The sequence below is a fragment of the Camponotus vicinus genome, unplaced genomic scaffold (genome assembly GCF_025532165.1).
Source record: "Camponotus vicinus isolate PSW18456_S1 unplaced genomic scaffold, iyCamVici1.0 SCAF_13, whole genome shotgun sequence".
In the NCBI taxonomy this organism is placed as follows: domain Eukaryota; kingdom Metazoa; phylum Arthropoda; class Insecta; order Hymenoptera; family Formicidae; genus Camponotus; species Camponotus vicinus.
The window spans coordinates 7,103,884-7,116,557 of NW_028141949.1; the positions used below are offsets into that span (position 1 = coordinate 7,103,884).

A 12,674-nucleotide genomic window follows, 5' to 3' on the forward strand; every position below is an offset into this window, starting at 1 on the left:
ACTTTACGAGTTATGAGGCTTGAAATCATTTCTTAATTTTACATAAACTGTAAAATATCTTATAAAATATTCTTTTTTCGATTATCTTACCTTAATACTTTTATGTACAAAATAATGAGAGGAATCAATTGGTGTAAAGAAAACACATAATTGTTTCGAAAAAAAAAATGTAATTTGCAATTAATTACATTTTTTTTCTTAAAAATAACTATGTGTTTTCTTTACACCAATTGATTCTTTTCATTATTTTGTACATAAAAGTATTAAGGTAAGATAATCGAAAAAAAGAATATTTTACAAGATATTTTACGGTTTATATAATTAAGAAATGATTTCAAGCCTCATAACTCGGAAAGTACTTAATGAAAACTAACTTAATTATAGTGTTTTGGAAAGCTCTCGAGATGAGCTACAAGAATATGTAATAAAAAATAGGAAGTTCCATTAAAAAAATCCAAAGTGACCTTGCCCTGACCTTGACAACGCCACCCAAGGTCAAACCAATGATACCCTCTTATGTCCCCCTTCAAGCCATACAACTTATATCTGAAACATTTTTCGATTTAATGCAGTGTTTCTGAGATATTCGCGTGTATTGATTAAAATGGTCTACCCTGTATATATTTATATATATTTTATATATACAATCAAATATATATAACATTCAAATCTCTGCATTAACCCCCGACCGTTGAGCGAGGTCTTGATTATTATTTATTTATCTGTCACGCGTATTAAACTCATTCGCAATTTAAAGATAAATCACATCGCAGCACACGTGCGTTAACGATGTATAAATCATCGGGTAGAAAAATATGTCGATTACAACGACCGGTCGAGGGTTACGAGAAGCAGCTCGATAATGATCTACAAATGTATGGATCTCGAATCACGGAGATCGAAATCGACATCCGAACGAATAAACATTCCTTGCAAAAATATCAGTTATAAACTACGAGTCAACGAATTCCTCTCATTCGTTCGTAGAGATGCTTTCGTATAATATTACATTTTATTTTATTTATACGAAATTCTAGAGATTCACGAGAGGGATTTTACGATCTTATCGCGATGATAAATGCATAAATTGACTGAAAATCACGTGGGTTTCAATCTCCGTCAAACGATACACACCTTTAACACTCGCTTCGCGTTTTAGAGAGATACACGTTGCCTCGCTCGCCAATTTTTCGCAATGTTTTCGATAGTGTTTGACACCACGTCTAAGTTGAGCAAGTTTGCGAGCTACTCTGCGCATTGTCTACGGCGTAGCTCGGGCCGAAATAATCGGTATAAACCGGAAAGTTGGACGTTATAACGTTAACGGGTTAAAGTGCACCGTACAAAGCTAACAAGTTACAAGAGTTCCGACAGTTCTGGAAAGTATTAATTGGAATCGGCGCGGCTCGTTACAAGAGGGTCGGAATTGCGTTACATGTAATCGTCGCGCAAAGAGACCTCGTGCATTAAACAATTGTAGCGAAAAAATGGAAAGAATAATAGAATGCAATTTCTTTTCCAACTTATCGTTGGATTCATCTAACCGATAATTGAATGAGGACATTTTCAAAAGTAATCAAGCATATCTTTGTACAGCATTTCTAGAATCAATGATGGCAAAGTTATCGTAGTCTTCGTGCTATCTAGTTAATTATAAATAATTATTCTCTTTTGGCTACAACTAAAATAAAAAATTAAAAAAATCTGTTTTTCTTCTCGATACAACTAAAATAATCTCTCTCGATGATTCGATCAACGATCTACTTTCCGCGACAATTTTCAAAACTTTCCGGGAGGATCATCGGAATTTTTCATTCCTGATCATGTTTGACCATTCAAGTCGCCGGCAGCTGGTATCGCCATGTCCGGAGAGAGGCACAGAACGTATTTAAATTGAACTCGCGTATGTGACCTTGAATCGATACCTTTCGAGTTATTTTCACGTTGCTCGATGTCGTCGTCGAGACCGGTGGGCCTCCGCATCGTTGGCACATCTTTCTTTCTCTCTCTGTCCTGCAGCCAAGCATGCACCTTGGTAGACCGATCAATAACGTATCTCTCGTGCCTACGTCTTGCGGCCGCGGTGCAGTATAGTCGGATGTATTTTAACGGCGAAATTATTCCCCCAGCGCACGAATATTAAACGAGAAAATTTCCCGTTCGCTCCCTCGTTCCCATGTTTGTCATCAGTTATAAGGACAATTTAATGACGAATAATTAAACACACAAACCGCTTGAGATTCCGAATCGGCAAAGGCTTGAGAAATCGCGCAACCTACGAGATATTATTCCCTAGCGCGAGGGTCGTATACGTTGAATTATGACATTGACGTCACGGGTAGAATTCGAGGCGGGATCTCTGGCTGCAGAAAATATATTTTTCTCCCTTTCTTTTTTTTCCCCGACAAAATACTGTTCGTCGACGTCCCCTTTCGCGACCGGGAATTTTCGCCCGGGTGGTCCACCCGGTCCCGCGCATTCGACGCAATCTGATCGATGCGCCAGCGGTGCATTAACGCCGTTATGCAACTTACTGCACCAACGAGGTTGCGCCAATGAGAGAGATGCCAAGGTCGATGCACCAACGAACTCGGCGCAGCATCGACGCGGCAGCGAGAAGGAGCGCGGCTTACACAGAAAAAAAAGGACATTCTTGTTTTGAAAATATATTTAGTTTTAACATGGAAATCTTGAAGTGAGATTATATCGCGTTAATTAAAGAAAAATATAATTGCTTGAATAATTGCTTGCTTGAATGAAGCCATTTTATATAGTTCAATCGAGAAAAATATATTCTTATGATTGAAGATTTAATTTTCTTGAATGGAAAAGAAACAATGTTGGATAGAAAATAACATTTTTAAATCAAAGATTATAATTTTCTTAAAGTAGAATTAAATAATTATATATTCTTGAGAGGTGACAATTACAATATTAAAATAAGACGATAATATTGTTGAAATTTAAAATTATTAAATTCTTCTAAGAAGATTATAAATTGTTGCGTATATACGAAACAATGAACGCGTTAGTTTAAGTACATAAGTTTGGATTTGCCCCTTATTTTTTTTCTGTGTAACGTCGCCGGTTCAGGGATAGATGCCTCTTGAGGGAGTTTGTCCTTATGATGTAACCGGCGCATCCATCCGCAATTTTACTGCCGCAGGAAATACTAGTATTTTCGCATTTCGTTCTACTATCGAAATAAATATATTATACAAATCGATGCGCGTAAATTCAATCCGTAAATTCAATATTTACATATTCACGCGATATTCGATATTTAACCGCTCGAGAGCGAATCTCTCGTTACACATGATTCACGAACTTTACATTAATTAAAAAAGTATTTCACGCGTATTTAAAATTTTACTAAAATAGACTTTTTGATAATAATTCTTAAATAAAAGATTCTCTGTCACTTGATCGGGATTTACAATAGTGCAAAAGTGTTAACAACAATATCGAATGATATAAAACTTAATTATAAATGTCCAGGAAAATAGGCAGCTACAACGGAGGTCATAAAAACGTCATAAATAATCTTCGCACTTGCCTATCTTCATTTCAACTATAGAAAAAAAAATTTTTCAACGCTCTTAAAATTTTCTCGCTCGCTAATTGTTACGTCAGACGTTCTTCTTCTTCTTTCTTTTACGATTCGTGCTTACAAATTCGCCTTGGTAACGACACTCTTAAAATGCGGACAAGTTTCCCCTCTCTCTTGCGGCGAGCTTTAACGGTATCGTCGATAGAATGTGATATTCACCGTCGTTTCTTCGCATGCTTCGGAATGAAGGAGTCCCTAGAAGGATTTTCACGGCTCTTACCGAGTGTTATGGGCGTGAAATCTGTCCGTGTCGGCTTACGCGGTTTCCCTACGTCGCGAGAGTACGTTCCCGACGACGAGGACGACGGCAGGATCGACCAAGTCGCGCCTCTGAAGAGGGGAACCGAAGGGGGAGAGAAGGTGGCGCACTTCCAAGCTTCTGGCGGGTCTCAGTTCGAGGCGGAGGGCGTCTTGGGTGGCTGGAAGGGGTTCCATTTCAGACACTCCGGATCGATCTCTTTGTAGACGGGACCCCGTCTCTTCACCCTGTCCTTGTAGTCGTCGATCACGTCCTGAAATTATTTCAACGGTCCTTTTATCGCGGCAACCGCTCCGGGCGACGAGACGGCTTCGAACGGCTTGGAATCGATGAGGGATGGTTGTAATATCGACGGTGAAGGGTGGAACACGGTTCGAATTAGTCGAATGATAATTAGCCACATCCGAAATACTGCTTGCTCGAAACAATCGCGAAATCGGATCATCCCTCGTTGCGTCATAATCACATTAATCGGATAATTGGCAAAGCCATTGTCTATGCGAGATTTTTTTTCTTTTTACTAAGGTTTTTACCACAAAACTCTGTCATTAGACATGATAACACACGGGATTTTTTTACTATTCTGTCAGTTAAGTTTCATGTTGGATCAAAATGTATTTATTGGGAAAATAAAGTTCTAGCATTAAAATTATACCAATTGATGCATGATTATGTATATCTATAATAACATTAAAATATATTCTGTATAATATTTCAATTTGCTTTATATTATTGCTACATCTACTCTTGTCGCGTCTGATAAATGTAATGTAAATTTGCTAGATTTATCGAATGACGTTCCGTTGAGGCGATTCTCGACACTGTTATGCTTAAGTATCGCGAGTTGTGATAAATCCGACATGGTGACAAGCACGCTCGCGAGAAAGAATAGACGCTACACTCTCGTGAAACGAAGGGGAGCTTTGCACATATATATGCATGACAGGTTACAATAACAAAAGAATGCCTACCTGTTTCTTGAGAATGATATGCTTGCCCTTCCAGTACTTCATCATACCGAGGGCCTGCAAAGTGCTGACAATATCGTACGAGTCGATGGCCATTTCCTTGCTGATATCTGTGAAAGAGGAATAATCGAGCTTGTCTCTCGTACTAGTCGATAACGGTCTTTTTCTGCGATTCTCGTTGGAATTGAAAATTATTGTCGACGGAAAAGCTTCGATAATACTCAATCTTGTAGTAGAAATTTGTTCCTCAGTAAGACTAATAAAGTTACGAGACTAACGGGAAAATACACGATTAATAAAACACAGTAAATTTATTTCCAATTGATATTTTTTCGCGTGTGAAGCAATAAAAATATATACACAGAAAAAAAATAAGTGTCAAATCAAAACTTATATACTTAAATTAACGCGTTCATTGTTTCGTATATACGCAACAATTTATAATCTTCTTAGAAAAATGTAATAATTTTAAATTTCAACAATATTACAGTCTTATTTTAATATTGTAATTGTCACTTCAAGAATATATAATTATTTGATTCTACTTTAAGAAAATTATAATCTTTGATTTAAAAATGTTATTTTCTATCTAACATTGTTTCTTTTCCATTCGAGAAAATTAAATCTTAAATCATAAGAACATATTTTTCTTGATTGAATTATATAAAATGGCTTCATTCAAGTAAGCAATTATTCAAGCAATTATATTTTTCTTAAATTAACACAATATAATCTCATTTCAAGATTTCCATGTTAAAACTAAAAATATTTTCAAAACAAGAATGTCCTTTTTTTTCGTGAGCTTATACATAGAAAAAAAATAAGTGTCAAGTCAAAACTTATATACTTAAACTAACGCGTTCATTGATTCGTATATACGCAACAACTTATAATCTTCTTAGAAGAATTTAATAATTTTAAATTTCAACAATATTATAGTCTTATTTTAATATTGTAATTGTCACTTCAAGAATATATAATTATTTGATTCTACTTTAAGAAAATTATAATCTTTGATTTAAAAATGTTATTTTCTATCTAACATTGTTTCTTTTCCATTCGAGAAAATTAAATCTTAAATCATAAGAATATATTTTTCTCAATTGAATTATATAAAATGACTTCATTCAAGTAAGCAATTATTCAAGCAATTATATTTTTCTTTAATTAACGCAATATAATCTCATTTCAAGATTTCCATGTTAAAAGTAAATATATTTTCAAAACAAGAATGTCCTTTTTTTCTGTGTATCGTCAAAATAAAAAATTCTATCTCTTCTTTTAGTAGCCTCTTTAATTAGCCCCGCAAATCCAGTTTGAATCTATAAAAAATTTATTCTTGATATTTGTCCCATCCCGAGATTCGTTTAATATTGAATCCATTTAACTCGGTTTCGATAGAAATGATAATAAATTTAAATAAAGGTCTCTCTGCAGTTGCGAAAATGCGAAAATGATGAATCATATATAATCTGCTGCGGTTCTCGACAGGGAGTAGGGCGGTTTATCCTGCCCTCGTGGATACAATTATTCAACCGCTAAAACCAGTTACGCTGGGAAAACTTGACCATCAGATCAATAACAATACGATGTAAATCCCCCGTCGATGATTCCCTTGTCTCTCCGGAGACACAAAATAGAATCTACAACATCGATCGAGAGTAAATTACTATAGGTATATATATCTCGTGTGCATAAATTCCATCGACAAGATATAAATCCTGATGGGAGCAGCGAAAAATCGCGAAAATCGGGGAAAAAATCCTTCATCGATCCGACGCTATTAAGATAGTTTTAAGGATCCTTTTCGCAGGGAATTATGCAACGAATTTAAATTTTTTCCCCGAGAAAAAATTATACGGAACCATTTCGAAACCAAGCGTTGCATTAGTGGTTCAAAGAGGCAGGTCTGCGAGTCTGTCGCACTTTCATTTCGCGCATGAATATTTAAGTATCGCGAAGTGCCAAAAGTCCGTCGTTTCGACGGACTGACGGCAGAGCTCGGAGAGTAAAACTTGTCCACCTACCTTTGACGGAGATTTCCTTGCCGCCGAAATTGCAGAGGTACTGCAGCAGGACGTCCTTCCAGTAGCTGCGGTATGAGATCAGACCGAGATCCGATAACGGCTTCTCCGGCGAGCCGATCTTCTTCTCGACCCTCGTCAGCAAGTAACCTGCGCGGGCAGACAGGATAATTCAATTTTTATTTGTTACCTGCAGAGAATGCGGAATCTTCGATCTTGCGCGAGTGCGGTAAAATTTTATTTAATAAATAATATTATTAAATAAAATTTTTATATTATTAAATATAATATTATTTAATAAAGGAAAAGAAGTTTATTTAATAAATAAAAATTTATATTAATAAATTTAGAAATAATTAATATAATAAATAAAATAATGTAAAAATCGTGCCTCGATTAATAATTTCCGCGGAAAGAGATAGAAGAGCGACGAGAAATCTTTCCAACTGTCATCGCAAAGGAAAATGTATTTCGCTGATTTGCCATGATTCGGGCTACAAAAAATATGTGAATGACAATATTAATCTTCAAATTACAACCGATCGAAGCCGGAAAGATCTCTGCGAGCTCCCTAGGCTGAACATGTGCGTATAATCGGGCAACGAAATCCTATTATACACTTTAATTCGAGCGCAGACAAGTGGCTGATCGGGTCCGACAGAGGAACGGACCTGTCCGCTCCCGGTTGAACGTCCGTTCCGCCTCGTTTGCCCGAAATATTCTACGACGAGGCATCAAAGAAAAATATATGGACAGATGAGGGAGAGGAGAACAAGTGGGCAAGGGGGTGGGGGCCCAAGGGGGAGGAAAGGGATACCCTGAGGCGTTTCGTGCCGCGTCTGCCTGGTGAATCGGCGAAATCGTCCGTTGCGCGCATCCGTCTACGTCAATGGAATTATCCGATGGACCGGTTAAAAACCCGTTTTCAAAGATGGGGGAGAGGGACGACTTAAATGCCAGATCCAGATCTACCGCAACTCGGAGAGCGAATGGGAGAGATCAATAACGCCGGCCGCGTGCGTCCAAGTGCAATCGATAAGCGCCCTAATCAGCGAGCGACGCAGGTGAAATCCAAGAGCGAAACGTGCTTTAATTCGGATCTCGATCATTAAAAAAACTTCAAAAGTTCCCGAGTTCAAATGTGTAACGGGGCGAGAATGCGAGACCGCCGATTCTCATCATATATACGACAATGCGACGCGAATCTGGAAATTATCCATCTCCTACCATGACGGGGAGAACCTCGGTAAAGTGACACAAATCATCGAGAAACCGAGAAACAAGAGATTGGGATTGTACGAGATATCAAGAGTCTTAATATTATCTTGCCTTGTCTCCAATTTCGAGACAAGATTTTTAATTAATTATGAATATAATGCCAAGACTAAGATTCTGATATTGTCAAAATTATTGATTTTTTTTAAAAAAAAGCTGAAATATATATATATTTGTAAATTAGAGAAAAAACCTATATTATATACGAACTTAAACAATTTTAATTAAGAAAGGAAGTTATTTATTTAATAAATAAAAATTTATGTTAATAAATTTAGAAATAATTAATATATAATAAATAAAATAATGTAAAATTTTACACAATTATTTTCCTACACAAAATTTTGCGTATGCAATTTTCTGATTGCATGTGTATGAGCTACGTCTGCACATTTTAGCAATATTATGCAACTGTCTTTTTATAAAGACAACGAAATATTGTGTTTTGGGAAGTAAATAAATAACATAAACAATAATTATCTTAAATTATATTATAAAGATTATGTTAAATATTATTCTGAATAATTATTTCATCTCAAATTAAATATAAAAATTATTGAACATTACTGAAAATTATTTAAAATCTAAAACAAAACTTCTGCTACAAAGATTCACTCAAGATCAAGACAAGATGTAAGTTTTCGAACATTTTCAATGCAATACTTTTACAAATATTATCTGTCTTGTGCAATCTTAGACTGATCTGCATGACTCGAGATTTGAATACAAAAGTACAAGTGTCAAAATCATGACAGATAACGCCGAGGCTGGAATTTAATGGATCCGCGTTCGAGTTTGCACAGATTTCGCGAGTGCTTCTCGTTGGCCGAGTAAAACTGCACCTTGCATTATGTATAACCGATTCTGCTACATATCGCGAACGGCCACGGATTCGCGAGGATATATTAGCGAATGTCGTCCCGTCGCATACCCGAAAATTACGTCGACGGAGAGACCCGCCGGCAAGTTCAAAAGCTCCTTCATTAGCAAAGTGATCTCTCTCCTTGCCGTCTTTCGCCAACGAAATCTCGCCGTCCGGAAGACGTTTATTTAAAGTTCTCAATGCGCCGTTTTCGCGCGGCTAATGTATCAAAGAGCACGAGCTAATTAAGTGTTAAGAGATTAGTACCGACTGTATCGGGCGCATCACGAGAACGTTTTTGATCCATTTAATTTATTGTTCTATAAAGCCTTTATAATCTTGGATCATACTCTATTCATAATCGTTTTTCAATATTCAGAAATAAAAATTAATTTTCTTGTAATTAGAAAGAATAAAAAAAATTTTGGAAAGAGTAAAAAAATACTTGTAGCATTAATATTTTTTAGAAAAATTATTAATATGTGACGTTTAATTGTGAGGTCAGCGTTTCAATCTTAATTAAATTGGTTCAGAAAAAGGAGAGAGCCTATAATATTATTATTAACAAGAAAATAAAATTTTATTTTACATTCCAGTGTTTTTTTCATTTGAAGCCCTTACAATCTCGGATTATATTTTATTCATAATCGTTTTTCAATATTCACAAATAAAAATTAATTTTCTTGTAATTAGAAAGAATAGGAAAAATTTTGGAAAGGTAAAAAAAAACATTTGTAGCATTAATATTTTTTAGAAAAATTATTAATATGTGACGTTTAATTGTGAGGTCAGCGTTTCAATCTTAATTAAATTGGTTCAGAAAAAGGAGAGAGCCTATAATATTATTATTAACAAGAAAATAAAATTTTATTTTACATTCCAGTGTTTTTTTCATTTGAAGCCCTTACAATCTCGGATTATATTTTATTCATAATCGTTTTTCAATATTCAGAAATAAAAATTAATTTTCTTGTAATTAGAAAGAATAGGAAAAATTTTGGAAAGGTAAAAAAAACATTTGTAGCATTAATATTTTTTAGAAAAATTATTAATATGTGACGTTTAATCGTGAAGCCAGCGTTTCAATCTTAATTAAATTGGTTCCGAAAAAGGATAGAGAGCCTATAATATTATTATTAACAAGAAAGTAAAATTTTATCTTGCATTCCAGTGTTTCTTTCATTTGAAGCATTTACAACAATCTCGGATCATACTCTATTCATAATCGTTTTTCAATATTCAGAAATAAAAATTAATTTTCTTGTAATTAGAAGGAAAGAAAAAATTTTGGAAAGAGTAAAAAAATATTTGTAGCTTAATATTTTTTAGAAAAATTATTAATACGTGACGTTTAATCGTGAAGTCAGCGTTTCAATCTTAATTAAATCGGTTCCGAAAAAGGATAGAGAGTCTATAATATTATTATTAACAAGAAAGTAAAATTTTATCTTGCATTCCAGTGTTTCTTTCATTTGAAGCCTTTACAATCTCGGACCATACTCTATTCATAATCGTTTTTCAATATTCAGAAATAAAAATTAATTTTCTTGTAATTAGAAAGAATAGGAAAAATTTTGGAAAGGTAAAAAAAACATTTGTAGCATTAATATTTTTTAGGAAAATTATTAATATGTGACGTTTAATCGTGAAGCCAGCGTTTCAATCTTAATTAAATCGGTTCCGAAAAAGGATAGAGAGCCTATAATATTATTATTAACAAGAAAGTAAAATTTTATCTTGCATTCCAGTGTTTCTTTCATTTGAAGCCTTTACAATCTCGGATCATACTCTATTCATAATCGTTTTTCAATATTCAGAAATAAAAATTAATTTTCTTGTAATTAGAAAGAATAGGAAAAATTTTGGAAAGGTAAAAAAAACATTTGTAGCATTAATATTTTTTAGGAAAATTATTAATATGTGACGTTTAATCGTGAAGCCAACGTTTCAATCTTAATTAAATCGGTTCCGAAAAAGGAGAGCCTATAATATTATTATTAACAAGAAAATAAAATTTTATCTTACATTTCAATGTTATTTTCATTTAGTACTGTACAACGAAAAATATATACCGTATAATCTTTATATGGAGAATTGCCAAGGAGTCTTAATTCCCGACCCCAAATAATCTCCAAAACTCCTGTATGCATTTATTATGCATCTATTACGCGTCCGATCTCGTAGAGATCTCGTATACGACGTTTTCCCGTGTAAACTCGTTTTCTGCAAAAGGCAAGAGAGAAGAGCCTCGCCCTTTTCATCCCCGTCGCGAACAAGGATGGCGAGCGAGGAGACGTGTCCTCGCGAATATACCCGCACCGGGACACCGGGATCCTGCGTCCCGTTCCAGGGTGTTCCCGGCCGGCGAAGGGTTCAACGACCACATGCCGCCTCTCTCTCTCTCTCTTTCTGTCTCTCTTCCGTTTCATGCCGCACCATCTCCTTCACTTTCGCGGACCGTGTATCTCCGCTGGCAGAGAGGACACTTCTACCCTGTTCTCTCCCCCTCTCCCCCTCTACAGACTACCATTTCTCGTCGACGCTCCGCGGGTATTCACCGCCACCCCCGCCACATTTCTCCTTCTCACCACTGATTACTTTGGGAGGGCTGAACGCATTCATTACGCGTCCGTTCAGTTTGCAGACTTTCGGGAAAAGGGTGGGGCGCGAGGGAAGGAGAGGCGAAAGAGAATCGACGGAGGGGAGGAAATTCGACGGTGGAAATTCGAGAAAGAGGAAAACGGTGACTGTCGCGAAGTGGGAGAAAGGAAGATGGATCGGCGCGACGGAGGAAGGGCGCCGGAGAAGGAAGGGTACACGTCCCGGTCTCGGGCAGGGTCGGCTCGACGAGGGGTGCAGGGCCAATGAGGGATTCGCGAGCGATGAAATTGGGTACCGCCGCGAACAGTTCGTTGCCTCGTCGGAATCACTGACAAAGAAGATTTACGACTTGTCGAGGATATTTGTCTTTGGCGAAGCTTAATGGAGCAAGTGGTCGGAGCAAAAATCAGGATGCCCCGTTAATTTAATAGGAATATGCGATTATCAGTACAAGATGATCGTCAAATCAACATTTCAACTCTTAGCTAAAGTAGTCCTAAAAAAGAAATCGAACAGAAATTATAACATTATTAGCGAGTTCAATTATAAAAATATGCTTATATTTCTTTCTTTAGAGAAATAATATTTTTTCTCGATTAAGAGAATTTTATTAATTTTCTCCATTTCATCAAATTTATAATCGACGTATTATCTTTATTTACCTCCTCTTTAAAAAATATTTCCGTCCTCTAAAGATTCACTTTTAACAGGATGAATGGAAGGAGTTGGGTCACGGAAGCCATTCGTTCCGGTTACGTAAGATGTATTCATTCTATTGCAGTTAGGGGACAAATTCAACTTGTAATTTCTTTCAGCGGCAAAGACGATTTGTCTCCGAGATGTCGCGCGGCAGTCTTGAAAAACGGAGAGGAAGAGAAAAAAAAATACAAGCATCCCCGAAAGGGGAGAAAGCGCAGAGTCTATCCGTCTGGCGGCGAGACGCGCCGTGTATCCGCCCTTCGCCCTGACGAAGGCGAGAGATGCTGCACGCCGACCCTGCCCAGTCGCGGCAATGTTGCGGCGGTAACCCCTCCGTCCCGAGGCCCCCCGTCCCCTCCCACCCCCGGCCATCGTA

General features: G+C 36.4%; 1 protein-coding gene across 3 annotated transcripts in view; it reads right to left on the minus strand.

Annotated features, from left to right (window-relative positions):
- Nucleotides 1-245: 245 nt before the first annotated feature.
- Chm (lysine acetyltransferase chameau) overlaps nucleotides 246-12,674 on the minus strand; it is a 36,202-nt gene continuing 23,773 nt past the window's right edge. Inside the window, exons 11-13 of one of the 3 annotated variants that reach the window (XM_083086986.1) lie at nucleotides 6,865-7,011; nucleotides 4,841-4,947; nucleotides 246-4,122 (exon numbers count right to left, since the gene is read on the minus strand). In XM_083086986.1, the coding sequence (XP_082943112.1) occupies nucleotides 4,000-4,122; nucleotides 4,841-4,947; nucleotides 6,865-7,011 (377 nt within the window). In that variant the 3' untranslated portion in view covers nucleotides 246-3,999. Of the gene's footprint in view, nucleotides 4,123-4,840; nucleotides 4,948-6,019; nucleotides 6,481-6,864; nucleotides 7,012-12,674 lie in introns of those variants that run through there. The other 2 variants (XM_083086987.1, XM_083086988.1) reach the window with 2 other exon arrangements.